This window comes from Phaseolus vulgaris, chromosome 6 (assembly GCF_051622355.1).
Source record: "Phaseolus vulgaris cultivar YP4 chromosome 6, ASM5162235v1, whole genome shotgun sequence".
NCBI lineage: Eukaryota > Viridiplantae > Streptophyta > Magnoliopsida > Fabales > Fabaceae > Phaseolus > Phaseolus vulgaris.
The window spans coordinates 14,299,346-14,327,307 of NC_143503.1; the positions used below are offsets into that span (position 1 = coordinate 14,299,346).

At 33.8% G+C, this 27,962-nt stretch overlaps 1 protein-coding gene across 2 annotated transcripts; it reads right to left on the minus strand.

Moving 5' to 3' along the window:
• Positions 1-401: 401 nt before the first annotated feature.
• Positions 402-27,945, minus strand: NUDT3 (nudix hydrolase homolog 3). 2 transcript variants are annotated; one of them, XM_068638420.2, is made up of 21 exons: positions 27,706-27,945; positions 27,431-27,610; positions 26,561-26,638; positions 26,033-26,129; positions 24,993-25,126; positions 18,451-18,532; positions 13,520-13,606; positions 12,714-12,820; positions 12,170-12,341; positions 11,864-12,093; positions 10,412-10,493; positions 9,430-9,495; positions 6,998-7,075; positions 6,796-6,891; positions 6,444-6,550; positions 6,147-6,315; positions 4,103-4,186; positions 3,421-3,515; positions 3,252-3,342; positions 3,005-3,151; positions 402-673 (listed from the first exon to the last, which is right to left on the minus strand). In XM_068638420.2, exons 1-21 carry the CDS (start codon positions 27,777-27,779, stop codon positions 620-622), a joined length of 2,310 nt encoding a protein of 769 aa, XP_068494521.2. In that variant the 5' UTR covers positions 27,780-27,945; the 3' UTR covers positions 402-619. The 2 variants fall into 2 exon arrangements, with proteins under 2 accessions (XP_068494521.2, XP_090159478.1); XM_090303352.1 differs by lacking the exon at positions 18,451-18,532 and having other exon boundaries at positions 27,706-27,881.
• Between the last annotated feature and the right edge of the window lie 17 nt (positions 27,946-27,962).

The following is a 27,962-nucleotide window of genomic DNA, read 5'->3' on the forward strand; positions in this document are numbered from 1 at the left end:
ATCCATAATATATTCTTAAATAGACTATTTCAAAATTTATCAATCAATATATGTTGAAATGACTTTGTATTTAAATAATAGATGTATTGTAATAAATGTATTGTAGGTATGGGATGAAAGAAGAAAGTATGAAAGAAGAGGATGAAAATGTGCCAACACTAGCGCTTTCATCATGTTTGATTTACTACTTTTACTTGCTTCCATCACACTCCCTGCTTCTTTCGCCATTCCTTCATTTCCCCTCAAACTCTTCTCCTTATCAATAACATATTGTTCATTGTTTTCCTTAATTTCTTTTGTCGGGTGAAATATGTGAGATCAAAATATATAATAACACTATATAAGGTTTACGATGCAACCTTTCAGCATGTCCTAACCCAAGAAGGGACCATCAACAAGAGTGGTATCAAAACTTGGGAATTTGCATAATAACAACATTGTAACAAGACAACGTCTAATTGTTTTTATTTTAATCAATGAACGGTAAACAGCAACATCCCAAAGAAACAAAAATTCCAACGTTACATAGTCACAACTAGCTCAAACAGAAGACACCATTTATTTCCTGGCTTACACAAAAAAGATATCATCAAAAATTTGCACATTGCTTTTCTCGCCTTCATTGTAATATGTTGCTGGCAATGGGAAAAGTTGGAGTTACATCAACAGGTACCTAGGGTACACAATACAATATATACCGAATTAGTTTCTGTGTGCACAAACAGACTATATGAGCAGAATTAGGAGTATCTAACAAATATAATTATGAGATTTTACTAATACAATCAAGACCACTTAGCATAGTGTTTGTAATTTAATTTCCAGGTCCTCACAGTTTTTCTTTTTTCCTATATATTTATAGTCGAGATAGACAAGGCCATGCTATGTTTGAGTCATATAAGCTCCTAAATGACTATTGTAGTCATAGCTTGATACTCCACTTCCACACTAGATTTCGCCACGACATTCGATTTCTTGCTTTTCCATAAAACAAGGTTATCTTCAACAAATATGCAAAACCCAGAAATGGAGCTTCAAGGAATGGGGAACATTGCCCAATCTGGATCAGAATATCTCACTATCATGCACCTAATGGTGAGATGGGACCAAAGAACAATGAAAAAAATAGGGCAATACTAAATGCGAAACGAACAAGGGACACACAAATCATCATAGATACAAAAAAAACCATGTTATTTATTAAGCTTTACAGAAAGGTACTTTGTTGTAATTCAACATATCTACAAGCTCATGTCACCCTTGTATAGGGCTACAAAAACGGTTATATGTTAGTGAGAAGTATATGACAATAGCTAACTAACAAAACAAAACACTTACAATGGACTACTGATTCACTAGGCAATGCACAATTGAATTATCAGACACTCCTATCTATAACTATCAGACGATGCACAATTGAGTTATCAAACACTCTTTCTAATAGACACATTTATAACTATCAGACGACCCTTCTAACTCACGACATCTACAATGCTAGCTATTATAAATAGGTTGGGACACCAAAATCTACAGACTCCACCTTGGACTGCAACTACTTTCTTCTGCAATTACTACCGACAATCCATGTCCAACAAGTCCAAGCAACATATGATCTTGCTCTTGGGAACAAGCTTTGCAAAGACATCTACGATTCTCCTTGGTGTCAATCTACTTCATTTCAATCTTATCCTTTGTGCGAAGGAACAATATGACATTAATATGCATTGCCTTACCATGCTAAATTTGATCCATGACCAAACATATTGCATTTAGACTATTGCAAAAGATGATTGTCTTCTCCTCAAGATACCCCAAATCACCTATTAGACCCTTCAATCATATCCCTCCATAGCTGCCTTCGCCAAAGCCATAGCCATTATTGATTGGAGAGTAGCTTTCAAATTGACTAAACACCTGGCAATCATGAAACCATAGCCTGTAATGGATACTCAAGCATCGAAGTCTGCAGCACGGTTAGAGAACTATTCCAATGTATATTGTGAATCACCCTTGAATATAATTCTAATGTCCCCAGTTCACTTCAGGTACATGATTCGTTTCATGGCCTGTTAATGCTCCTTCCAAGGTCTACTCACATACCTAGAGTAACTGCTTGGGCAAGGTCAAGTTTAGTTCACACTATTGCATACATCAAACTCCCCACTGCACTAGCACAAGGAACATGATAGGACTTCTAAACATTGACAAGATGCTTATAGACCTAATATACTTGAAAAAACTGAAAGGTCCAGAATATGGCAAGTTACACTAGGAGAAAGAGAGTGGGGCCCAATAGTGGAGAGAATGAAAAAGAGAATGGGGCCAGTAGTGGAGGGAATAAGAAAAAGAGTGAGGCCCAATAGTGGACGGAATGAGACAGAGAGTGGGGCAATAGTGGAGAGAATGAGAGTTAGTTACTTAATGGATGAGGTGGCATGAGGGACGTGCAGGGAGGAGTCCGTATTTGGGGAGAGAGGAAAGTAGAGAGAAGCATGCTAGATTATTGTCAAAAATATGTAGGAGAGTATTCTTTTCTCTAGGAGGAGTCTTGGATTCTGCTATTTTCCTTGATTGCTTGTAGAGCCGCCGAGCTAACTGATATTCTCAAATTAATAATATTATAACCTTTGATATTCCTTTTTTTATCATAAGGAACATGAGTAATGTATTCCTTCTCCTCATCAGAATGAGTAGTATTGAGCTCTAGGAGACATATAGATGCTATCAAAGATGTGTTCACGACTATATTATAATTTGGCTGTATCTCTAGTCAATGTGGACTCTTCAACAATATTAAATTAAAAATAAAGAAATAAACAATTATAAAAAGATTGGTTCAAACTAGTTTTTCTATAACAGCTTTTAACCAGATCTTGTTGATTTTGAGAGACCAGAATTTTTGAAGTTACCAGGCTAATCACCAGACTAGTTCTTAATTGAACCAGGTGGTCTGCTCTGGTTGTCAAAACAGTGCAACTAACATAGTACTGTAGTTGATTTATACCTGAATATTCTCCAACTTTTTTAGAGCGACTTTCAGTGGTTCAGTCAACAAACAGTATCTCTGGAGAAGTAAACCAGCAGCCTCTTTATCACCTTTGGCTTGTATGGTGAGTATCTCACTGCTCAAGCTTTCAACTGCTCCTTCAATCTTGAGGAAGAAAAACTTAGTTAATATCACCCATCTCTAGCTCAAACAAACTCAAGATGGAGGGGACCAAGATAGAAACACTAATTTTAAGCCATAATACCTTGGTAAAATCAACAGAAATTGTGCCTTCAGAATTCCAGACAAAGGCTCCTTTCTCATATAACCAATTGAACTGCAATGCTTGTCCTTTTCTGACAGTATGCAGTAGATGTTAAATTACATGACAATAATAAACAAGATGAAACTAGAATGCAAAGCTAGCAGCGCACCCATGAGCTTCCTCTAAACCAAAACGTACGGAGCGGACGCATCCAGCAAGAAAAGAAACATACATTGACTTCAATAAACTTTCAGAAAGCAAATCCTGGTAAAATCATAGAGAAAATCGATGACATTAGCATCTGTTGTAAGCTCCAAAACAAAGATGTATACAAAATCTAAGAAGGCAAACACAAAACAAAACACTTAAAAAAACAACTTAGCAACCAAGTGATGAAGACAGACATAAAGCATAATTAATATTTCTACAAAAGGTGTAAAGCATATATAATGTGTGATCTTAACTAAATATATTAACTATACAGTTGCTTAACAGTTGTGTATATTGTCACTTGAAGAAAATCCGGTTGTCCTACCAAGCCCCAACATGGGAGTTTGCTGAAAGAAAGAGAAGTTTTGCACATTTGTGCTCTATAAGTTTGCATACAGTCATCTAGCTTAAGAATATAATGTAAGACTTATTGTCTAACACAATTTTCAGGGGTTTGTTTCATAAAATTCAGAGATATTGAGTGCATAGTGAAGCTTATGGTTTCCCTTTTTGCTCCCCTTCCTTTTTTACAGGGTTTCTCATATTTAGGACAAACTCCTGAGTTTCCTGTAATGTATTTATTTTCCCTCAATAAATTCTTGTTTCATCCAGTGAGCAAATAAAAGAGTATAATAACTAACCTGGGAGATTAAAAACCTCAATGCCCAAAGGCCAACTATATCAGCTTTAGCTTCTTCCAGAGCTGAGTAAAATTCTTGTAATTCCTGCATCAAAAAGAAAAGTATTCCAGTAATCATATACAAATAGATAGGTGCAATAAAGTATACACAGAATAATATTTTTCTAAGCTAGAGATGCTTCTCATTACTTGATTGATAGTATCCAATGATTACTGAATGCAAGAGAGTTGAAACATATACCATCTAATAAAAGACAGAGTAGTTAACTTCCCTGTGTTATACCATACTACTAAACTATAAATTAGCCAAACCAATCCCAAAGAGACTGTTAAGGCTCTAATGCTGATAGGTCACTTGATGATAGGTCACTTGATTCAAGCTCTAATGCTGAACAAGGAAAAGACTTCTTAGAATTTGAAACTAGGAACTAATTCAACCCCATAGAATGAGTTTGCATGGTGAAGACAACCTATGATTTATATTTTTCTTTAAATCATATCTCTATTTAATGTAAGACTAAATCAACACCTTTGAGGCTACAACAACGTCAGCCCTCAAAGAGGCCATAAATAAGGCAGCTAGGGCTGATTTCCAACAATCCCTCACAATTAAGACTGCAATATCCTGAGTCTCACATTATTCCATCGATCAAATGGGTTAACTTGTTATTCTCATGTAAACTATAGTAAACTCGTTCAAACTCATCTAAAATCACAAGGTCAGTGAGGATTTTGCGAGTTTAGTTGGATTTCATTTTGGGTGTTGATTTCATGGTTTTCTCTTATCTTCATTCATCTGTTATGAATGTCAAATGTGTTGTAATAGCAGAGGTGTGTAACAGGACAGCACCCTACAACTCATGAAGAACCAATAGTGTCATGCTGCAATGAAGATCGTGTGCAGCAAAGCAGTAAAAGTGAATTTCATGGCCGTTTCAGAAGCTCATTTTTTATATTTTGATTTATTTGTTTGGAAATTAGTTTGACGTAACAAGCTGAAAGCTTATTGAGCTTCAGCTTGGGTGGTAACGTTAGAATTGTTAGAAATATCTTATATCATCTTAGAATATTTTAGAGAATCTTAGAAGATCTCTTAGGATTTATTCCTATACATTTAATGATTAACTTCCTTATTTAATTAGGATATTTATAATTATAGGGATATCTTATTAGAATCAAATTTATTCAAACTAATTTATAAGCATATCAGATCATGTATGAAGGAATATAGTCTCCTATAATCATTTGTATATACTATAATTTGGCATCTATACGATCTAACCAACTATGGGTATCTGGACTACGAGAATGGTCAAAGGAAACACACACAAAGACATGACATGGCAGACTTAACATTAGGGGAGAAGAAGGAAAGAAGGACAAAATGTGTTCAATTGGGAAAAAAAAACCTTTCCAAACACGAGTGGACAACCTATTAATGAGATATGTAGACTGCTTCTCCTTAATAGATATAAGAAACAATTCCTTCTTTTTGCAATATCATTTTGTTGAGAATGTAATTTGTATGATTGTTATCAGTAAAATTATTTTCTTGTTCCCCTGCTTAGTACAAGTTTAAAATTCTTGTGAGGTTGATTTTAAGTTTAAAATTCACTTTCTAAGATAATTTATAAAGATTTACCTTTTCTTGCTATCTCAGTCAAGTGTTTTATCACCATGCAAGATATTATTAGTGCTCTTCAATTATTTACGATATTTTAACAATTATATGGAGTGACAAGAGTAGTCAGTACTACTCTCCCTCTCTATCTCACACACACTATTTCATCCCTCCGCTACCTTGCATTTTCTCACACTTTCCTAATGGTCCAACATTACTAAGTTTAGTCCTAAAAACAGCAAGCTTAAAATATATACTTATAGCATCATATCCAAGGCAAATCTTATTAAGTAAATGTAATAATAATATGACAATTAATTTAGTGCCTTGGACTAACACCACAGTCTGGCCAATCTGTCATTAAGTGTAATACAGAAGTTTTAGCAATCAAAGAAATTGATTAAGTGAGGTATATGTAACTAACCAATCTGACAGTAGACTTTTCGCCATTTGGAAGTGTTATGGTATGCGGTCCAATTCCATGGCAGCATTCATGGCAAATTGTGTGTGTAAAGAATGATTCAAAATCTACATGTTCTTGTTGCTCCTCTGCAACACAGGCAGCAGCTATAGGGAGAAGAATATGCTTGAACCTGTTAAGAATTTACAGGTTCTCCCAACATAAATAATCCATCTAAAAAAAGATGTAATGAAAAAGTCGAATTCATAATTGTAAATTGTAACTTCAACAGACTATAAATTTAATGATCGGAAACATTACTTAGCCTCTGAAACATTCTTAAGCATGACCATTGATGATCCCCGGTCTTTTACAATACGCTCATCATTTGGTAGATTGAAAGCAAGAGTTTGTGGTCCCTTGACATCCTGAAACAATTCAAAAGTGTACAATTTCCAGTTTTAAGCATGAGTAACCCATTAAAATGGTGAATGCCTTTGGATTATTATCAGAAAGGATATGGAAAACTTTGCCCACCATAATAACTGCCTAAACCAGATATTACGTACTGTATTTTTAACCCATTAAAATTCAACAAGAACTACACAATTACTGCCAGAGAGAGAGAGACAGAGAGAAACTCAGACAATATTCAAATATTCCGACGGCTTACCCCTGCATTATATAGAAGTTGGATAACACGGATAGGTGCTGCCTTTACATCTTTAGATTTATATGCACTGTCCATAGGGAGATTTTGCTCCAGAAGCTTAACAGGAAGAAGTATTTGAGAATTGAGGTGTCAAATACACTTAATTTTTTAAAAAAAATAAAAACTACAAAACTTACTCACAAAAATGCTTCAAGTATAGTACCTGCAGATTATCTCCAAAGAGTTTCAATTGATCTGTTGCTTCATCGTCCCTGATTCCAATGTATGCTTCAAAGGTAGCCTAAAAGAATTACAAAGCAAATATTGATTCATTAATTCAAAGGTAAGTGTCATATGTCATTTCAAGTGGGATGCTAGAAAATTTCCAGTAAATTTAGACATTCAAATAATTTATATTCTTTATTCTTGATTTTGCAGAAGAATTTGGAGATTCAATCCAGAACACCATCCATATGCAATAGATAATTTGAGATATTCTTCAAACTTAATTGCCCCAGAACTTGGTTTATTAAGCTCTCCGGCCAGTCAATGTTACTTTATGCTTACCTCAAAACAACTTTACAGACCATATATTTTATTCATTTGGATGCTTGCATAATTCCGCCAAGTATCACTTTTGTCAAATAACATATGGGGTATGTGAAAATGACAATGGTCACGGAAAGATATCTTACATATGATTGTCTTAATATCTTCCCTCAATGGATTCATCTAGTCAATCTCAAATTATGCAAGAATAGTTCAAACTATTAAGAACCTTTGAGACTACAAGGAACGCAACCACAAAAAATTTCTCTGCTAGAAAATCTGACAGTAAATACAGACATTCTTGGTAATGAATAGAATTTTTCTTTCAACAAGCTAGGCCAGATTTGTCAAACAATATTGAAAAGTGTTAAGAATAGTTTATTTTATCTTTTGAGAAACTTCATAAAAGTTGCATTTTGTTGTACCTAATTGTTGTTGAGGGTCCAAGGCGTGAGATCTCTCAAGTTAGTATGAGAGCGGGTTGATTCCGTTTTTCCTATCATTGTTCAGTGAGGAAATGTTAAAGAGAGGGAGAGTTTATTCGAGCTTATCCTAAGTAGGTTTGTTGAACCTATTGTGTCACCCGCTATTGGACTACCCACAAATATCTAGTCCCACACTCGAGACGTTCATTCCTCAAAATGAAGGGGTGTGTTGTATATCACAAATAATCTAGAGATGTGGCCAAATTATAGTGTATAAGTGAGTAAATATCTCACTTTAAAAGTCGGTTTGAGGTTGAGTTATTTTAAAGTCAACTTTCTGAGAAAGGGTGTATTGTGAAAATAACAATTAAGCAGCTCTACACATTGTCTCTAACCTTGCGTTTCATGAAAGAACGAAATACGTAGGAATTGGTTCTTGTTTTGTTCGAGAAAAGTTGTTATCCAAGGAAATTTATACTAAGTCTGATAGCTCTAATGATCAACTCATATATTTTGAAAAATATTCTTGAGAAGACTTCGGATTAAATTTATATGTTTAAAGTTTGGTACATACAACCTTTATTTTCCAACTTAAGGGAGAGTGTTATAGAATAATTTATATTAGCTTTTGAGCAACTATGTAAAAATTGTTTTTTGGTGTAGCTATTTGTCATCTAGCTTCCCAGTAGTAAACTTTATTTTGATTCTTTTTCTCTCTCTTTGTACTTTTGTTGCAACATTCCCATTTCTATCTCGCTTTGCCTTTGTCTATATGTACATACATGCATATATGCATACGTACATACATACATATCTATGTGTTATCTTTTGAGCAACTATGTAAAAGTTGTTTTTTGTTGTATCTATTGGTCATCTAGAGTCCTAGCAGTAAACTTTATTCTAATTCTTTATTTCTCTCTCTTCATACTTTTGTTGCAACATACACATCTTTACCTTGCTCTCTCCTTTTCTACACACACATATATATGTATGTGTGTGTGCCCATGTGTGAGTGAATCTAGAGAGATTAAAGGAGATCTCTGGAGTAACTTTTCTCATATATTATTTCCCATGTAATAGTAATATGGGATAATTTTTAGAAGTGTTAGATATATGATTTGATATGATATGATTTGATAGGGAAATATCTTACCAAATATTTCCCACTATTAGATATTTATTTTTTCTATTATTATTGCATCTCTAATTCATTATAATTAAATATGCGTATATGTGTACCTAATACACAAAATTCATTATTTTCCTTCTCGGTTTCTCTCTTCTCAGCATGGTACCATAGCAATACCATCCTTCGTGACTTGTTTTGTCACTAATCCTTTCAAAAAGAAGTAAGAAATTTTGCAAAATGAAAAAACCATCTAAGTTTGTTCTTAAAATTCTTTATGAATAGGTATAGTCTACCTATGTATCGTTTTTGTTAACATATGGATTTTGGTCTAGTCCCCTCATATTTTTTTTGTATTTTCTTTTTTTAATAATACTTTTTTCATGTGATGACAAATGATTGTTGTTACTTGAGGTGTCAGCCTAGCTGAGATGTCAAGTTGCATAGTGATGCCTAACATGAAAGCTTTTATAAAAAAAAAAAACCATCTAAGTCTAATATATTCATAGGACTTTAATTGTATACACTGCACAAAGCCTCATTGATAGGAATTACCTTATATCCAAAAAGTTTATCCTCATAAGTTTCATATGGCCCAATAGTGACATCTAACTTAGAGTCCTGCAAGAAAATAGAAAGTAAGAAACATTTTTTTATCCTAAAATTTATCACTATAAAAACACATAACAGTCAGAATACTAACATTCGGAATTTAGATAAACACTATTCGGCCCAGATCACTCACTGGTAAAAAAGCCTATCCATGAAAGCATAATTTTCAAGTAATTTGAATGGGTGTAAGACCATTTAATAATAAGTAAAGGCCAAAGTGTCATAATACTTTTTTACTATGTCTCCTTTTCTCCATATAAAACAAAATTATTTTGTCAAATTTAAATTCAAAATGATCCCCAAGGGACATTTTCTCTAGCGCACCAAAATTTCCAAGGGTCTTACTTGCTGATTTGCATGACACAACTAAAAACAGAACCATGCCCTGACATTTATTAAAAAGATTGGCAATGAGTTAAAACAATATAACATTAATAGTATTTATTCACAAAAAAATAAAAATTATCACCTTGTACTCAGATAAATCTTTGGATTTAGTCAGTCAGAAGCAGTTAAGATAAAAGTTGTGATGTTTTCTATTTTTTTTTTTTTTGGCAAAGTAAATTAACAAAATTTTGTACAGGACAGAAATGGAAATAAATAACAGTGAAAAGAGGAATAAATATCATAACACTACCATGAAAGTAGAGTAGTATGTTCATGTCTACATGCGTGACTAAGAATCCAGACACGTGAACTGGTGGAACTTTGATAAAATTAGCATTCTTTGAATAAACTTTCTCATTGAAGTTAAGAATACAGCTACATTGATTTTTAGTTAGAGAATATTTAAATACTGGAGTTCCATTTTTTTGCAAGATAGCAACTAGATACTATTCAGTATTATTTATAGGCCTCACCAACTTGCCTAGGACTTAATTTAAAATGGTAGTAGCACAAAAATAAATGACAGGATATGACTAACCAATTCCAACCAGGCTATATCTGAGTCATAATAATTATTTGAAAGAAAAGCATCAGCCTTGCTATGTAGCAGCCTCTTCAAACTACACCAGGAAAGAATGAGTTAACCAGCATTTGTTAGTATTTAGTGTCAGAATATTGATAGAATATGCAAGTTACACCTACTTCATGCGGCCACACATAATAAAAAGCTCAAAGAACAGTAAAAGAGAGTATAATAAGTAATTCATAGTAATGGTTAGTGTTAGATGTATTTTCATTATGTAATTTATTGTACAATTGATATATAATATGTTCCTTCGTTGGCTCATAACATAGAAAGATTTATTCATATGAATATCTATCTTATATTTCTACATGATCCTTGTCCTTCTGGTAGACCCACTTCCATCTGTGCCTCTCTTTTTTCCAGAAAAGGTTTTTCTTTCCAATTACTGGCATCCTCTCATCATTGTGTCCTTTTTTCTAGTGTTTTCAGCCCTTCCTCTGCCGGCAATGTGAATGGTGACCCCACCGTCAGAGTTGCCTTGTCCAAGCAACCACTCCTGCCAGGCTCAGGGTAAACAGAGCACCTTATGCGCCTTCACACTCTTAGTTATTGTGTTTCAATAGTGATATATTAGACAGACCAGCCTTTGATACGCCCTTTGGAAGCTCTACTGGAGATGGATCCAGTTTTATTTTGTAATTGATTATTATCTATTTCAACATACTATGGTTCCTCTTGAAGCTGTTTGTTTTCTGATGAACACCAACTGTTTGGTGATTTACCTCTTTGATGATTTCATTCATGTTCAGCCTTTTTGGCCTGATTTATGGTTTAGCTTCTGCCTGATGGTGGTTAAGCATATATTTGCTTCTGGAATGTAGCTTCTCGCAAGTGGTGATTATGGTTAAGCATTGAGTTGTATTTTCTGCTTGGTTGTTAAGCTTTACTTGCCTAATTTGGCATGTCATAGTTGCTTTCTATAGTCGGATTCTTGACTTCGTTGGGGAATGTAGCAGAGACACTAGAATAAGTTCAAAACAACCTAGATGCAAGTCAAAGAGTTCTAAGTTATGCGCCTCAGCCACTGGCACTTTCTTCATCAGGTTTTTTTAGTCAATTTATTTTCAGCATTTTTATTGTATTTCGCTTTGGTTTGAAACTTGAATTGTTCCATCCCATGTTCGAAGTGTTGTGCACATCTTCCATCTTGTGGAGGGCTGTTAGAGATATAAAATTTTGGTTACAGTTTGTTGAATTAGTTAGAAAATTAGTTAGGAGATTAGTTGTTTAATTAGCTATATAAGCCTCATTATACTCCTCGTAAAATTACTTTTAATAGTTATCAATACAATCATATATTCAGTTTTATATTTTTCTTTCCTCCTTTGCATCATGTTTTCTAACATTTAGCATAAAGCAGAACAATGAGCGCTTAATAATGAGAATATGGACAGAAAACATTACCTTGGCGAGTTGGTAATGTCCCCAGCTTTATGCAATAAATCAGCAGCTTTTGCAAGAAGAGACTGGTATTCTTCAGAGTAAGGAGTTATATATAGATCATGAGAACTTGATTTGTTATCAGACTGCTGAGAATCTAAAATAAATTCACTGTGCCTTTTAATAACACTGAAGAATCCTGTTGCTTCTTTCTGTTCATCCTTTTCTAGACTGTCCTTCCATAAATCAAACTCCTGCAAGAAAAAAGTGTTATCATTTTCAAATTTGCAAATGAATTCTTTTAACAGCGTATAGTAGGTGTAATAATACCATTTTGTCCATGTCAGGTGGGTAGAAATTAGCGCCAACAGGTTTCAACTGGGGAAATGCTGCTCTGTACTCCACACCCTTCCAATCTCTGACTGTCCTAGTTGCGTTAGAGAACAGCCTTATTGCTGAATCTGCAGTTGTCAAAAATGCCACATCTTCATCAAGACTAGACCTGCCAACAATTAATAGATTATAATTATACTATACAACATATCTGAACATAAAAGGGTCATTTTACAATAAGTGGGTTTTTCCATTCTACTGTGAAAATTATATGAACACAATTTGAAGTGCGTAAGGCGGATACATGTTCATATATCTGTCAAGAACATTTTCTGGCATTTGGTCCTAGCAATTTCAAGTCAAAACATATCTTTGAGGGTAAAAGAGCCCCTCAGATTAAGAAAATAGATTCTGCAGAAAAGTTTAAAACTAAAGTCGCAGCAAATGACCCAAATAAGTCCAGGAAGACAAAAGAAGTCTGTGTACGTGTCTACTGTATACACAATTCGTTGGCAGACTAAATTATCAAGAAAACACTTACCATGGGCTCTTGTTAATCTGATAATAGGACCATTTCAACTTATTTAACTCTGATGTATCACCATGCTCCTTCAACCAATCTCTAAGAGCTGGATTACTGTACCATGACTGATAAGAAAATAAATAGATAAACTTTAGCAATGTACATTATCATGTGATCATATCCATCTTCCTGGTTCTACTCAACCAATCACAGTTACAAAATTAGAATAACATTTGGAGAAAGAAATAAGTTACCCATCAAATTTCACAACATGATTAACAAAACCTAGTTATCAAGCATGTTGTGTGACATGTAATTACTTTTGTTGGACATCTCACATCAATTAGAAATGGTCAATTCATAATATATAAGTGGGTGCAAACCTCACCTTACAAGCCGGTTTTATAAGTTTGAGTTATACTTAAAATCTACTTCTTAAAATGATATTAAAGTCATTTAATATCGAACAGCTATCGGATCATCCATAAATATATAGTCTCATACACGAGTTGCCGAGTCTTGAAGATCCTTTATCGATTAGAGAAAAGGTCAATTCAAGGTATATAAGAGGGTGCAAACCTCACCTTACAAGCCAATTTTGTAAAGTTGAGTTAGGCTTAAAGTTCACTTCTTAATAGCTTTCATTAGAAATTCTTAAGAACTTTCATAAGAAAAATTTTGCGTAGACAAAAGATTAAAAGTCAAAATTACCATTAAATTTTATACTTCATATGAGCAAGAATATTAAACAAATAGCATACAATAAAGAGACAAGATACAAAAACAAATGAATGCAAACACTATAAATGGATTGTAAACACAACCTGAAGAAGAAAAATTTCATCCATAACAGTTGCAGCCTTGACAACAAAACCCAAAGCCTCTCGGTCCAAATCTGAAAGCCCGGATAACTGCCAAAATGAAACATTAAACTTATTTTAAGGTTAAGTGAGAACCACAAATTTTAGGACAAACTCAGCTGATAATGTTTTTAATAATCCAAGGAATGATAGACTTAACAAATAATGATATCATTACCTTCAACATTTATAGGAAAATGCTAGCAACACTCTCTAACACACTTTTTCTAAGACACCCCTAGTAATGGCTGAAATTGATTGAAAATCACATCTTGGTTGCTCAAACCTCTCACTGAATGAGTCTCACTCCTGGTTGCTCACACCTCTCAATGAACAAGTCTTAGTCCTGATTTAGAAGTGAAACCCACCCAAAAAAAATAATTTTTTTGTGGTGTTAGAAGGAGTATAAGAGAGTGTTGCTAGAATGCTCATACTCATAAATCACACTGATAATGAGTTCGGTTTGAATACAAGGATTCCGTGAGACCTTATTCTCCCCCTTTCCACCCAGTGTTATTGATATCAGATAACAGAACATATCGAGGACCCCAAAAACCCTTTATGAACTTAAAAAAGAAACCATAACAGATTATTGTGGAAGCATTGCGGTCAAAAGAAATACAATATATACATATGGATAACTTATAAAAAAGTACAAAAATAATGAAAGAAACAATCATAACTAATAGTAATATTATGTCTAGAAATTCAATAATAACATCAAATCAAAACAACACAAGTTTCAAGTTCAAAACTTAAAATAACAACAAATCATAAAAGAAATTGTCTTATGTTTCTAATATTTTGGGTCCCACAATCAGAGACATGGACAAGTTCCCAAATGTGGCTGCATCCTAAAAGACTAAGACATCCCTCATTCAACCTTATCATATTCTTGTTCTCTCGATTGTTTACCAAAAAGTATGTTGAGTCTTTCAAATGTGATATTTGATAATTGTCAAAGCATCACGTGCATCATATCCCATTTGTGGTAAAAAAAGGTAATTTCCCATTTAACTTAATGCACTCTAATGTTTGGCAACATGTTTTAGAATTTATTTCTAGAGAAAAATGGTTTGTTACTTTTATTGCGATTATACCTGTGTCACATGGACATACATTGTGAAAAGTATATCTAAGGACTTTCAAATCTTTGTTAAGTTTTACAATGGTACTGAATGTGTGAATCATTAATTCTCCAAAATTTGTCTCATAATAGTATTTTTCATGAACTAACATGTATAAACATTCAACAACAAAACAAGTTGCAAAAAGGAAGAATCGTCATCTTCCTAGAAATAGGTTGAGTCCTCCTTTTCCAAATGTTTGTTCCTAAAACCAATTGAGGAGAAGTTGTGTTAAGTGTCGCATACTTGATCAACAAGTTACATACTCTTGTCTTTAAATGGTATTAGTCATATTAAGTCTCTATTATCTTTTGTTTCCTCTTATCGAATCTTTCGACGTGTTATTTTTTATCACTCATAATACTAATCGCAATAAATTAGATCCAAGATCTCTTAAATGTCTATTTATTAGCTATTCTTTTAATAAAAAAAAAAGAGGTATAAATGTTATCATTGTCAAAGTTATCGTGTATTTGTCATCATGGATGCCACCTTTATTAAAATAAATTTTTTGTTTGTTAGCCTTTCGCTCTAGGGAGAGAAAGCACTTAAAACGGAGGAGTTCTCCTTCATATCATTATCATATCTATTTTTGCAGGATGGTCAAGATCTAAGTGATAAAGCCCTCATAAATAAGACCGAACCAACCCATAGTGAGAAAGAAGACATTGGAAAAAATATCATAAAAGGAAACAACCTACTTTGATTCCGAAGTAAGAGTTGTCTAACTCGCAAGTGAGGATCCATGAATATAACAATGAGGAGGCAAGCATTATTGAAAATTTACCCATTGCATTGAGAAAGAAAAAGATCATGCGCTAAAATATCTTATTTCTTAATATGTTTGCACTAATAATCTCTCTAATAAACTTTGAAGTTTTATTGCTACCATTAATGGCAAAGAAACTCCTACCACGGTTCAAAGAATCCATGAAAAGTGAGCATGGGACTCAAGCCATAAGAAAGGAGATAAATGCATTAGAAACTTGACATAGGAAATGCTTTGCAAATAAAGAAAGAGTTGTAGGGTTCAGATGAAAAGGATTGTTGAAAGGAAAAATGGGCACTTACTCGACCAAACTAGGGCTATTCAATTTCAACATAAGGTTCCTAAATCTTTTTGGGGAAAGGTCTTTTACTACGTGTTATCTAATTAATAGATTACCTTCTAGTCTTCTTTCTATTGTGACTACTTCAAATAAATCATTCCAAAATATTTGGCTGTATCATTTGTCCATGCCCATAGTGCTTCCAGAGGAAAACTTGATCCTACAGCCTTTAAATGTGTCTTTGTAGGATACTCAGCCACACAAGGGATATAAATGCTATCAGCCACCATCCAAAAAATTGTCTAGACATGTCACTTTCATTTAGCAACAAAGTTACTTTCACCTAGATAATCTAAAAGGAGAGACTATAAGAAAAGAAGATCATTCTCCTCTACTCCCTTTTGATTTTAGACTTAAACCAAAAACACCAGAATCAGGGACTGAAAACGAAACAGATTTCCGAGAAAGATGATCAACCCACTAAATCCACTCAAGATGCCGATGATGTAAGATTTGGAAAAATTATTGTTCATATTGCAGAAGAGAGTAACTTGTAACTTGGAAGAGTAAAAAAACAAAATGTGGTAGCAAGATACACTGCTGAAGCAAAGTTCTAAGCAATGGCACAAGGGATATATGAACTACTATGGTTGAAAATCATCTTGGAAGACTTAGGAATAAAGTGTGATGAACCAATAAGACTTTACTGCAATAATAAATATGCTATTAGAACAGCCCATAATTCGGTGCAACAAGATAGAACCAAGCACATTGAAATTGATCAGCATTTTATCAAAGAAAAATTGGATAGTGGTCAAACCTGCATTCCCTATGTCTCCTCTCAAGACAACCTTGTAATGGCAACAACATTGGAAGGATTGTTTCCAAGTTGGGAATGGAAGATGCATATCCACCAGTTTGAGGGGGAGTGTCAACAATCATATTTTATAATTAAAGTGTATAATGTAAATATCCCTGAATAATAGGGATCTTATTATATTAAGTTCTGTTATTATATTTCGAAAATTAGTTTAACAATCTTGTATGTATATATATATATATATATATATATATATATATATATGATGTACTCTTGGTAAATAAAATCATTATATTCTACCCTAATATTTGAGATGCATGATTCAAGAGAAAGACACATGCAAGCAATTGATAAAAATTCTTGAAGTCAAGCACAGGAAAGAAACTATAGTTAAGGAAAGAAGACACTTTGACGATAAAGATATATACTAATGTAGACTATTTAAGTTAACAGAAAATCTACCTCTAGGTACTATATGTTTCATGGGAAAAATCCGGTTAAGTACAGGAACAAAAAACAAAAAAGAGTATCTCATTCTAGTACAAAAGCTGAATTTCAAGTCCTTGCTCAAGGTGTGTGGATAATCTTGACAAATAGCAAACATTTTCACTAAAGGACTTCCTCAAGGAATATTCCAAGATCTTGGAGGCAAGTTAGGATTGACTGGTATTCAATTAACAACTTGGGAAAGAGTATTGTAAATAGTGGATTATTAGGAAAAAAATATCCACAATATCTCTATAATGATTGGAAGAAAATATCTTGAGAATCTTCCAATTCATTTCACCATATTTTTATTTCCTTATTTGGTTGTTACAAATATAGGTGATCAGAATGTAATTAGTGTGATTGTTATCAACTAAATAATTTTTTGTTTCCCCACATCTAGCAATTACATGAAATAATAATATATTTCATTCTCCCTTTAGCCTATAAATCAATAAAATATTTGACAATTAATACTATACCCATTTCCAACTAATGCTTTGAGATGGGATTTTGTGCACAATGTGATATAGAAATCCCCTTTCATTTAGATCAAGATAATGTTGCCCACAAATAACAGAATCCAATTAAATTTATATATTTCGTAAATAGCTCAAGAAAGAAGAATCTAAGTAGACCCTAAAAAAATACAGAAAAAATATAATGGTGCAAATGACCAAACAACATAAAAAATAGAATCGTAGAACATAGCCAAATACCAGACAGTTTTATTATAGTGCCACTATAAGGACTTTTTTATTCGGCATAATGAAATTAGTTCCAGGTTCAATCATCATTTGGCTAACTGTCAAATTTTGATATTCTTTTTGTGAGATCAAAATCAATGTTCCTTCCAACTACACAATTGGATAGTGCCAAAAGATCAGAACTGAGAGATAAACACTAGCTAAGACAATTACCATTGCAATACACTAAAGTATATAAGTGAAACATTCAAATAACATGGATAAAAAGATATTAGAGATACATTTTTATATATATTCATACGCCCCTGTCATTTCAAACAAACCAGTCTAGTTTTAGACATGAAGGGTGAGTTTGATTGTACTTTTTTAAATAAAAATAAACAGATTACAGTTTTTTTGTGTTTGTCTAATCTTATTTTTAAAAAATAAGAAATTTTCTACGTATTTTAATAAGCAAATCCCATCTTCATCTTAAATAAGTGATTAATTTAAAATTTGCTTATTTCAAAAACACTTATTTAAGTTTAACCAAACCTTCCCAAACTAAGATGCATTTTCATTCAAGAAGAAAAGATTAGAAATACAATACTTCAACAGTATAGTTTCCAAATTGACAAAAGGGAATGGGGGAGACAAATAGCTAAACAGTAGACAGATATAGGTCAGTACAATATAAGAACCAAAAACAAATAAAAATAATAACAACCTCTGCACTAAGGGAAACAGGAGCATAACGACTTATTTGCTTCTGTAGAGTCAAACTGCGTGCTACAGTATTTTCCTTGTACCTTCAACAAATATGTAAATGTATGGAATACCAAAATAAGTATATAATAATCATTGTCTACTTTAAAGATCATATAGTTGTCTTTAATACAATATAATCAGAAGTATATTTAGAGTTAAGAAAGTTGAATTTTAAGACAGCCATGTGATTATATTATGGGGAATCTGCAGTTAAAAGGAAATATGTAGTTTGAGTTTGGAATGGAAACAACGACATGCTTATTCCTACATACTGGTTGCCAATTTTTTCTCTGGCATGGGATGGTTGGCACATTGGATCTTCACTTTGTACAAAGTTTTCTCTGTATATTTAAAATGATTTGGAAGAGATGACAAAATCATAATTTTGTCTACCTATGCTGTTTTTTGGTATATCTGCAGAGGAATACCCATTCTTGTGGCCACTCTTTACTGGGCCAAGCCAACATCTAAGACTTTGCCTGCCCCTAATAAAACAACTCTAAGCTATGAAAGTACAGACACTCTTATTGCAAGAGTTGTCAGAATGTTAGACACAATTCCAATATTGACACTTGCAAAACACATGTTATATTCTCCTCCCTAACATCTTCATATGGATGGAGATTTCAAGAACACTAGTATCATTAAAAAAGTTCAATTTTTTTTAAACAGTTGGAAAAGTAAGCTTAAATATAATCTGAAATATTACAAATAGTGTCTATTAGCATTTTTCTTCTCTAAAGCTCATTGTAAATTGGAAGGTGAAAATACAATATGCAAATATTGATTATTAATTTAGATTTTCTGTTATTACTTATGTTTGTTTTCATTTAAGTTTCTAACTCTATCATTAGACATGTCAAAATCTGTGCTTAATAGCCTAAGCCAGTAATCCACCTCACCAAACTACCAATTCAGATACCAACATGAAGCATCCATCCCAGTCAATCAAACCAAAGAACTTGACAACCCATCTTCCCCAAGAATAATAAACAAAAAATCCAAGTAATCAACACTCAAAAGGCAATCTAGCAAACAAGAAAAATTCCAAGCAGACAGGGGAAAATCCAATTCATGAAGGAAAAAGTCTAGTAGCAATCATGAGCTGGGTAACCCACACCCGAATAATTTATTAAACTTCCTAAAATGTATCAACAACAATCATGGTTTTGACTCCAATACCCACAAGTATGGGTTTACTTGCCAAGAAATTTGGGCATTAGTGTCTAGAGAGATAAGTGTCAGATTTCATCTCAAAATCAATTGGGATTGAGTGAAATTATCTAACAGATGTATAAACCGCACTCTAAGAATTGAGGCAAGCAATATGGGGCTTTCTAACACTCCTCTCCACATATGTCTGCCAAACTAGGCAAGCCTACCAATATAGGTGATTACCAAGATGAGTTATAGACTTTGATATTCTTAAACTTTAGGGAAGAGACGTGTTTCTGAAATAGCATAGGTGCTTTATTTATATTGAGAAAAAGGAAACAACACAACAAATAGAGTAAATTTGATGTCCTCTAATAACAAAGATATGGTACGGGAATAAATAGAAATATTCCTAATAATACATATAAATCTATATATTCTTGATTATATAGGATTGACTCCTTATTTCTATAATTATAACATTCCCCCTTAAATTGGAGCATATAGGTCATATGTGCCTAGCTTGCAGCAAATATAATCGATCATCAGTCCTCTTAGAGATTTGGTGAATATGTCAGCCAATTGTCCATTAGAGTTTACAAATCTACTGGTGATGTCTCCAAAGTCCAGTTTTTCTCTTATGAAATGACAATCTATCAAAAGTATGAGAAGATTGACTCATTGTAAAATAAATCCATCCAATAAAACTCTAGATTTCTGTTCATCTTGTTGTAGGGAAATCTCATAGACTATCTTCCTCTCCGTCTGAAACTGTATATAATTCACCATTTGAGTTTAATTTTATAGATCTTTGGGGTCCTTCACATATTCCATCCACCTATGGCTATTTGTACTATGTCTAATTTGTTCATGCCTTTTCAAGATTCACTTGGCTTTATCCTTTAAAACTTAAATCTGAAACCCGTACTGACTTATTTGTCCTCATACTCACCACCAAATGGAGTTGTTGAAAGAAAGCACAAGCACATAACTGAGTTAGGATTAACCTTACTGCATGAGGCCTCTATTCCTCTAAAATTTTGGGACTTTGCCTTTAAGACTATTGTCTATTTAATAAATAGATTGTCCACTGCTCCATTGCAACTTAATTTCCCTTACATTGTCTCGTATAAATAGTAACCTGACTACAATTTTTTAAAGGTGTTTGGATGTGCTTTCTTTCCCTTTCTTAGACAGTATAACAGTCACAAATTAGATTTTCAATCACAAGAATTTGTTTTCTTGGGCTATTTTACCTCTAAATGAAGGCTATATGTGTTTGTCAAAATTTGGTCACATTTATACCTCAAAACATGTTCTCTTTAATAAAATCAGGTTTCCTTAGTCTGATCTTTCTACTCAATCAATTGCTTGTGTTACCTTACCTCCAACTCTTAGTATTCAGTCTTACTCCTAATCTCCCCTCCAACTGAATCATTATTCATTATATCCAAGTCTACCAATATAGAAAATATGTCTCTCACTCAGTCTCAACTTCCTTTGACTCTAAAACCCTACCTACTGAATCTGAATCTCTGCCTGGGCCTTCTAATACTCAGAATTTGGTCTTCATAATCCTTGAATTCATCCTTCACTGTTTTTGACTGATAATGAACCTTGTAGTGTTAGACAGGCTATGAAATTCATAATATGAATCTGGATCAAAGAAAGAAATGAGACACAAAATACTGATGAAGATCAAGAGAGAAACAACAATACCTTTAGCAATGATGTCCCACAAACACATTTGAATGACCAAGGGGAAAGTTTATCTTGACCCAGTGTGAGGATATGTACAACACGTGGTACAAAAACAAGTAAAATAAGACTATATAGAAGGGAAAGAGGAAAAAGAACGAAGTGGGGTACCCGATCATTAAGGATAACATGTTGTAAGGACAACATTACCAACAAAATGACAAGACAATGGCAAAGAAGAAGAGTTCAAGTAGTTTCAATAAAATATTTGCTTTTTCGTTCAGCTACTCTATTTTGTTGAGTCTAAGGACACAAAGTTTGATGAAGAATACCATTGGATGCCATGAACTACTGAAATTCATTAGATAGATATTCACAAGCACTGTCACTATGAAAAACACGTATGGATATAGATATATCAAATTTGGGTTTTGATTTCTATGAAAAATCTTTGAAATATAGGAAACACTTTTGGTTGAATCTTCATTAACCAAATCCAAGTACATCTAGAATAATAATCAATGAAGGTAACAAAATATATAAAGCCAAAAGGGGTATAATACTGAAAGGATCCCAATAATCAGAATGAACTAAAGAAAAATGAGACAAAACTCATATTTTAAGTCTACCAGGAAAACCCTACCGAATATGTTTTCTTAATTGACATGACTCAATTCAAAGTTTTAAACTTGGCATCATCCTCTGCAATTTCGTCAACTCAGGATGTCGAATTGTGCATGAATCATCATTAGAGATATCATTGATGCACACATCAATGGTTATGGAGAGAGAGAGAGAGAGAGAGATAGTAAAGTTCATGTGACTCACATCCGACACCAATCGTCAAGGTCGATATCCGATTCTGCAAGGTATTATTTTTAGTGAAGGTGACGATAATATCATGGGATTTGGTCAATCAAGTAACAAATAATAAATTAAAAGGGAAAATAGGAACATAAAGAACAGAGTTAACAATAAGAGATTGGGGCAATTGGGTAGTATCAAAACCACAAGCTTGAGTCTGTGAAACATTGGCAGTACTTGTAGAAGGCAAAATGGCAGGCGTGGTAAAGGAGGAGAAAAGAGAATGATTACCAAAGACGTGATCAATTGCACAAGAGTCAATGATCCAAGGACCAAGAGAAAGTGATTGAGAGAGACAAAGTATATGAATTACTGTTGTGTGCCACCAAAATGGTGTTACTAGTGGATTGATGTGTCACAACCCAGTTGATAAAGTGTTCAAATGTTGTTGGAAATGGATCAACCGGTAATGTAAGAGCAACATGTGACTTAGCAGTAGATGTCTAGGCAATATTGTGTGAACAACGGGGCTTCCATGCAGCTTCCAACACCTATCAATTATACAGTTTTGGACGATGTTTAGAACAACTTATGCAAGAGCGTCCAAAATTATTATCTATGATGCAAAGGCAATGTTTTCACCAGAAAACAAAGTATGTGTCTCTATGTTTATTTTCTAAGGAATACGAAGGAACGCAACTGATGTGGGAATCATAGCATTGTTCACTAGTGATCCCAAAATCTGATCAGAAGTAGTAGCACACTCTTGTGGCAAGCCATACAAGTCCAAGGTCATAAAGAACGTACGGTAGTTCTCATGTTCCTTCTTCACATTAGCAAACGGAGGAAGGAGCTCATTAAAATCGTGTAAGGTAACATGAAGTTGCCTAAGATAAGTAGGCATAGGGCACTTAAAACATCATTGAGCAAGTGTAAAAAATTTTGACACACACTATACAAATGCTATTTGTCATTAGTATAAAGGGCACAAACCTCACTTTAAATTGATGCACACATCTCATGAGCCGGATAATAGGTTTGAATGGATTAATTATACTACAAAGTTGAGCATCAATCTTTATCCATTGTTCATGATGTTATGTGGGAACATATTCAACTGTGGTAGTGAGTTGGGATTTGTACTACAACTCACTCATGGATAACAAAATTTCGGAAGCCAAAGTAATACTGCCAATATGGTTAGAAAATATGGGAGAATCTATTCTAGAGGTTGATATATTATTAGAAGATTTTTTTTGGGAAGCTTGAGGAAAAAAATAATAAAAGAAAAACCTAAGACAAAAGTAGATCAGGCAACCAAACAAACTCATGCAATCGCCACAACAAGGGTAGGAGTGCAAAGAGTAGGTGACCTAGGTAAAGGTTGATCGCGTCAAGCGCCACCACACACGCCGTCATGCACTGATTAGAGATGCAACTGATGAGGAAGAAAAGTTGTGTGTGAGGGCATGTGGATGGGTGGTTCCCGATGGTGTTTGGACAGTTGTTAGATCGCCTCAGCATGATCCCAACCCTGAGTTTGCCAAAGAAAATGGTAGTTGCCAGAATTTCGTCGAGAAACTTGTCGAAGGCAGTGCCAAAATAGTAAAAACAAACCTAGGAGAAAGGTTCGTAAAAAAATAATCCTCCAAAGATGGTGGATCTACCAACCCAACATAGTTTTTGAGAAGACTTTATATACCATGTCAGAATTTGTCCTAAAACCATTTGGCATAGGAATGGAAAAACAGGCCAAGTTTGGCGGGTCAGGCGGGGTGGGTTAATTTTTTGAACCCGCCAACCCGTATTGGCCCGGCCTGCTTAACTTGCCAACTCGGCAGGCAACAGGTGAGGCAAGCCTTTTTTTATTTTTGACACTTTTGAAGAGGGATCTCATGCTTTTGGAATAAAAATTGGTGGTGGTCAATGTTTTATATCGAACTGTATTTACATTAATTTCTTTACACATCATTTGATTCATTGAAATATTGTTGATATTTACTTTATTTTGTTAGGTATTAAATTTTCTTTCATTAGAATATTAAAATTTGATTTAATTTTATTGATCTTGTATTTTTATAGTCCAAAAAGTGATATCAATGATTATAACCAAGTAAATAGATCTAAAACAAACAAAAAATTACAAAAAATTACTAAAAAAAGAAAAAAAATTAAAAGTATTGAAAAGTGGTGAGGATGGTGACTATTTCCAACCCGCACAACTTTGGCAGGTCAACCTGCCCTGCCCAGATTTTGGCGGGCCGGGTTGGCCTGTTTTGTGGCATAAGCAAAGTTGTCAAACAAATATATAAGTTGCACTTCAAGAATTGAAGCAACCAATGTGGGACTTCACAACAATAGGCCTTTGCTTTTGTTGTTGTGAGCAAGCAACCCTTTCCCACACCCATGAACTACCAAAAATTCTTCTAACAACCTCAAACCAGCACAAGCCAACAAATGGGGAAGACTAAAGAGGACACAAAATACAAGGGAATTTTAATTTATCATATAGCTTTGCTTCACTCTCAATTCTTTTTTCTTTCCTTGTTTTCTTGTCTATTTTGAAGGACATCTCCTCTCCCTAGTTGTACTTCTCTTCTTTTCTATTGAACAAATTTTACTTTAAAAAGGGAGAAAATAGAAAGACATGACCATCTGAACTGTGAGTGAAGTACTATGCTGGTACAAGGAATTAAACAAGAATAATAATACTTTTTACAAGAGTTACTGCAGATTGAAAGAGGTTTTGTTTTGTATATAAGAATCTTTTATTCAAAACTTAATTATAGTATAGCTCTTTTCAATTATATCAAAGAGTTTACCATAATTTAAATAATAACATACCTCTTTTCGATTACATCAAAGAGTTGACCATATTGTCCATTTACATCATAAGGGACATAATCTGAATCTTCTTTGACTAGTAACCTTTTGTATTCTTCGTAAGAGATATATTTAACAGCTGACACCTCTGATTCCTGCCAATGAAAGAAGATTCACTCAAAAAAGATCAGGAATAATTAAGATAATATAAGTCATGCATGCACCTAGAAAAGACATAAAGGACATGAGAGCAATAGAATTAAATTAGCACATCAATTAAATATCTTTTGTCCACAATCAATCGTGGAGAGATAGCACATGCTGCCAACCCATTATTGACTTACAGACAACCACCCTGAGAATTATAATGCATCTAACGGAATTCAATCAACATACAGATAAAAAAAACATAAACAGAAGTAAAAATAACGAAAATATAATCAATGAAGCCACATGACTATGAATGTTCTATTGCATAATTCTTGTCATATAAAAATTGTCTGATTGAGCTTCACCAAAGATGTTAAACATTTATGTAACTGATGTTATAAATAATTTTTTTGGACTAGAATTTCATGGAGTTTACTTCTTTTAGCCAAACCTTCCTCCTACCAGATATTTAAAAGTAACTCCCATGTGCCAAAGAGTTAATTAAAATGAAACAATCAAACAAATAAACTATGTCCAACAGTTGAAAGATTACTCTAAATTCAATCACTAAGACGTGTTAAAAAACATAAATTGACATTAAACAAGAATAGATACCAAGAAGATATGACCAGAAAAACTCAAGTTCTCTCCCAGTATATAATTTCAGTAATTAGACTCATTTCACAGATTACAGAACAGAAACTTCAAAATAAAACTAAATCATTAAAAAAAGTATGCAATGATCACAAATGTTATACCTTTAAACTGAATTCTAGCACTTCTAAAACAAGCTAAATTTGTCAAATAATGAAAAGCCATAAAGGCTAGTTCCATAATCGAATAAAGGTTATGTAGTGTGTTTCTCAATGAGATCTAAAAAGTCCAATTTGAAACAACTTACACATCCTTACCTGAAGTGCAAAGGCTTCCAGAGGTATAGGATCAAGCGTTGTTACCAGATACACATCATTAAATTCGTTATTGATGTATTTTCCATCATTTATGACACTGCATTCCATATTTAAAGATAATATCAGCCAGTCCACAGATAAAATAGGAGAGAAATACATTAATTGAAGATAAAAACCCTATAAGCACAATAAAAGAAACACAAAACTAGCAGTCTCCTTCATATGCGGAAGAGACCCCACAATAGTCTAAACAAACCCTTAACTTGAAAGGAAAATCAGAGGGTGTTTACTTTTTCTTTCACTTCTAATTTTCAGTTCATTTGTTTTCATTAATGGTATACAATAAATCGTCACCTTGTTCATATTCAGTTTTCAATCTTGTGAGAAGTAAACTAAAAAAGGAACTTTAGAAATAGAAAGCAGCATCAAAGCAATGTAGTAGCATCTATAAAATAATTCAAACATTAAATAAAAAAATAAAAACTTTAATATTTTGCCAAATACAGAAATACACCATACACTACTTACCTGTGCTGGAGGAAAATAAATATCAATTCAAATGCATCCTTCGGGAGGATTACACCCAACTCTTCTTCAAGCTCCCTCCTGAAAAATCAGTCATACAACAACACCAGACTTGATTAGCAATACTGTCTCTTTCTGCTAACATTCTAAATAATCTTACTTTGGTGTTAATAATCGTAATTTAATGTATTCTGAAAATTGTTAGAGATCTCACATCAGCTAAGAATAAGGTGAGATTATAATATATAATGGGGTGTAATCCTCACTTTATAAACCAGTTTTGTAAAGTTGAGTTAGGCATAAATCCAATAAAGAGTTGCTTCAATTAAGTGCACGTACCCTATGGCCATTCACAAATCCAAACACGCTAAACGTCAGTAACTAAATTAGCTGCCAAAGACAATATAACTAAACCTACTTTTTCATTTCATCAAACACCAAATAGACTTCTCCTTTAGTCCACACAATACTAGGAGTCATTTGGTTAGAAAAGCATTTCCTGTTTTCACGTTGTTTTCTATTCTCTGAAATTTATACAGAAAAAAAGGTTAAATCAGAACAAAACCAAAACAGTATTCAATTTATATTTCACCGTTTCCTGTCCAAGTTCTTAAAACACGAAACAAACTGAAAAAAAAAAACACATAACAGAACGTTTTCCCCAACGACAAAACTGAAGTTCTCCAACGAGATTCGAAGTTTAGCACAGTAATACGCCACGACATTTAAAGAAATCGTATCCTACAGTGATTACCGAGATGAAACTCTTATTCTGATTTAAAAAACAGCAATACCAGAATGTTAAGGTATGCAAGTCCTGTGCTCTATACAACCAAACACGAAACGAAACGGTAATTTGACAGTGCAGAATACCTAGCAGTGATGAGCGACGAATCGCCGGCGGAAATGTGACCGGCGCTGGAGATGTCCCAAAGATCTGGCCACGAGTCCTTGCACGAGGCGCGGCGTTGCAGGAGCAGCTCCTGCGTCCGCTCCGCGAATACCCACACGTGAACGGCGCGGTGGTAGTCGCCGTCGCGATGCACATCTCCCCTGAACACAAACGCGCGCACACACAAATGCAAACCTTGTTATAACGAACGCGAACTTGAGGAACTGTGGAGAAAAACGATTGGGTTCGCAATTACCTGGGCCTCGAAACGCCGGTTTTGAGACCGGTTTTGGTGAGAACGTCTAGGTGTTCCACTGCTTGCTGCTGCATCTCAGAGTATTGTTGAACGAACTTTCAAGTAGGGGGAGTGAGGGAGTGAGCCAGGGAGTCAACTATAAATCGAAGGAACGTGGAATCGCAATGGCATCAGCAAAATGTACTTCTTCAATCTAATCATGTCTTTTTTTATTTCTTTTTCACACGAGTTCTTATAATTAGTGTTATAATATTAAG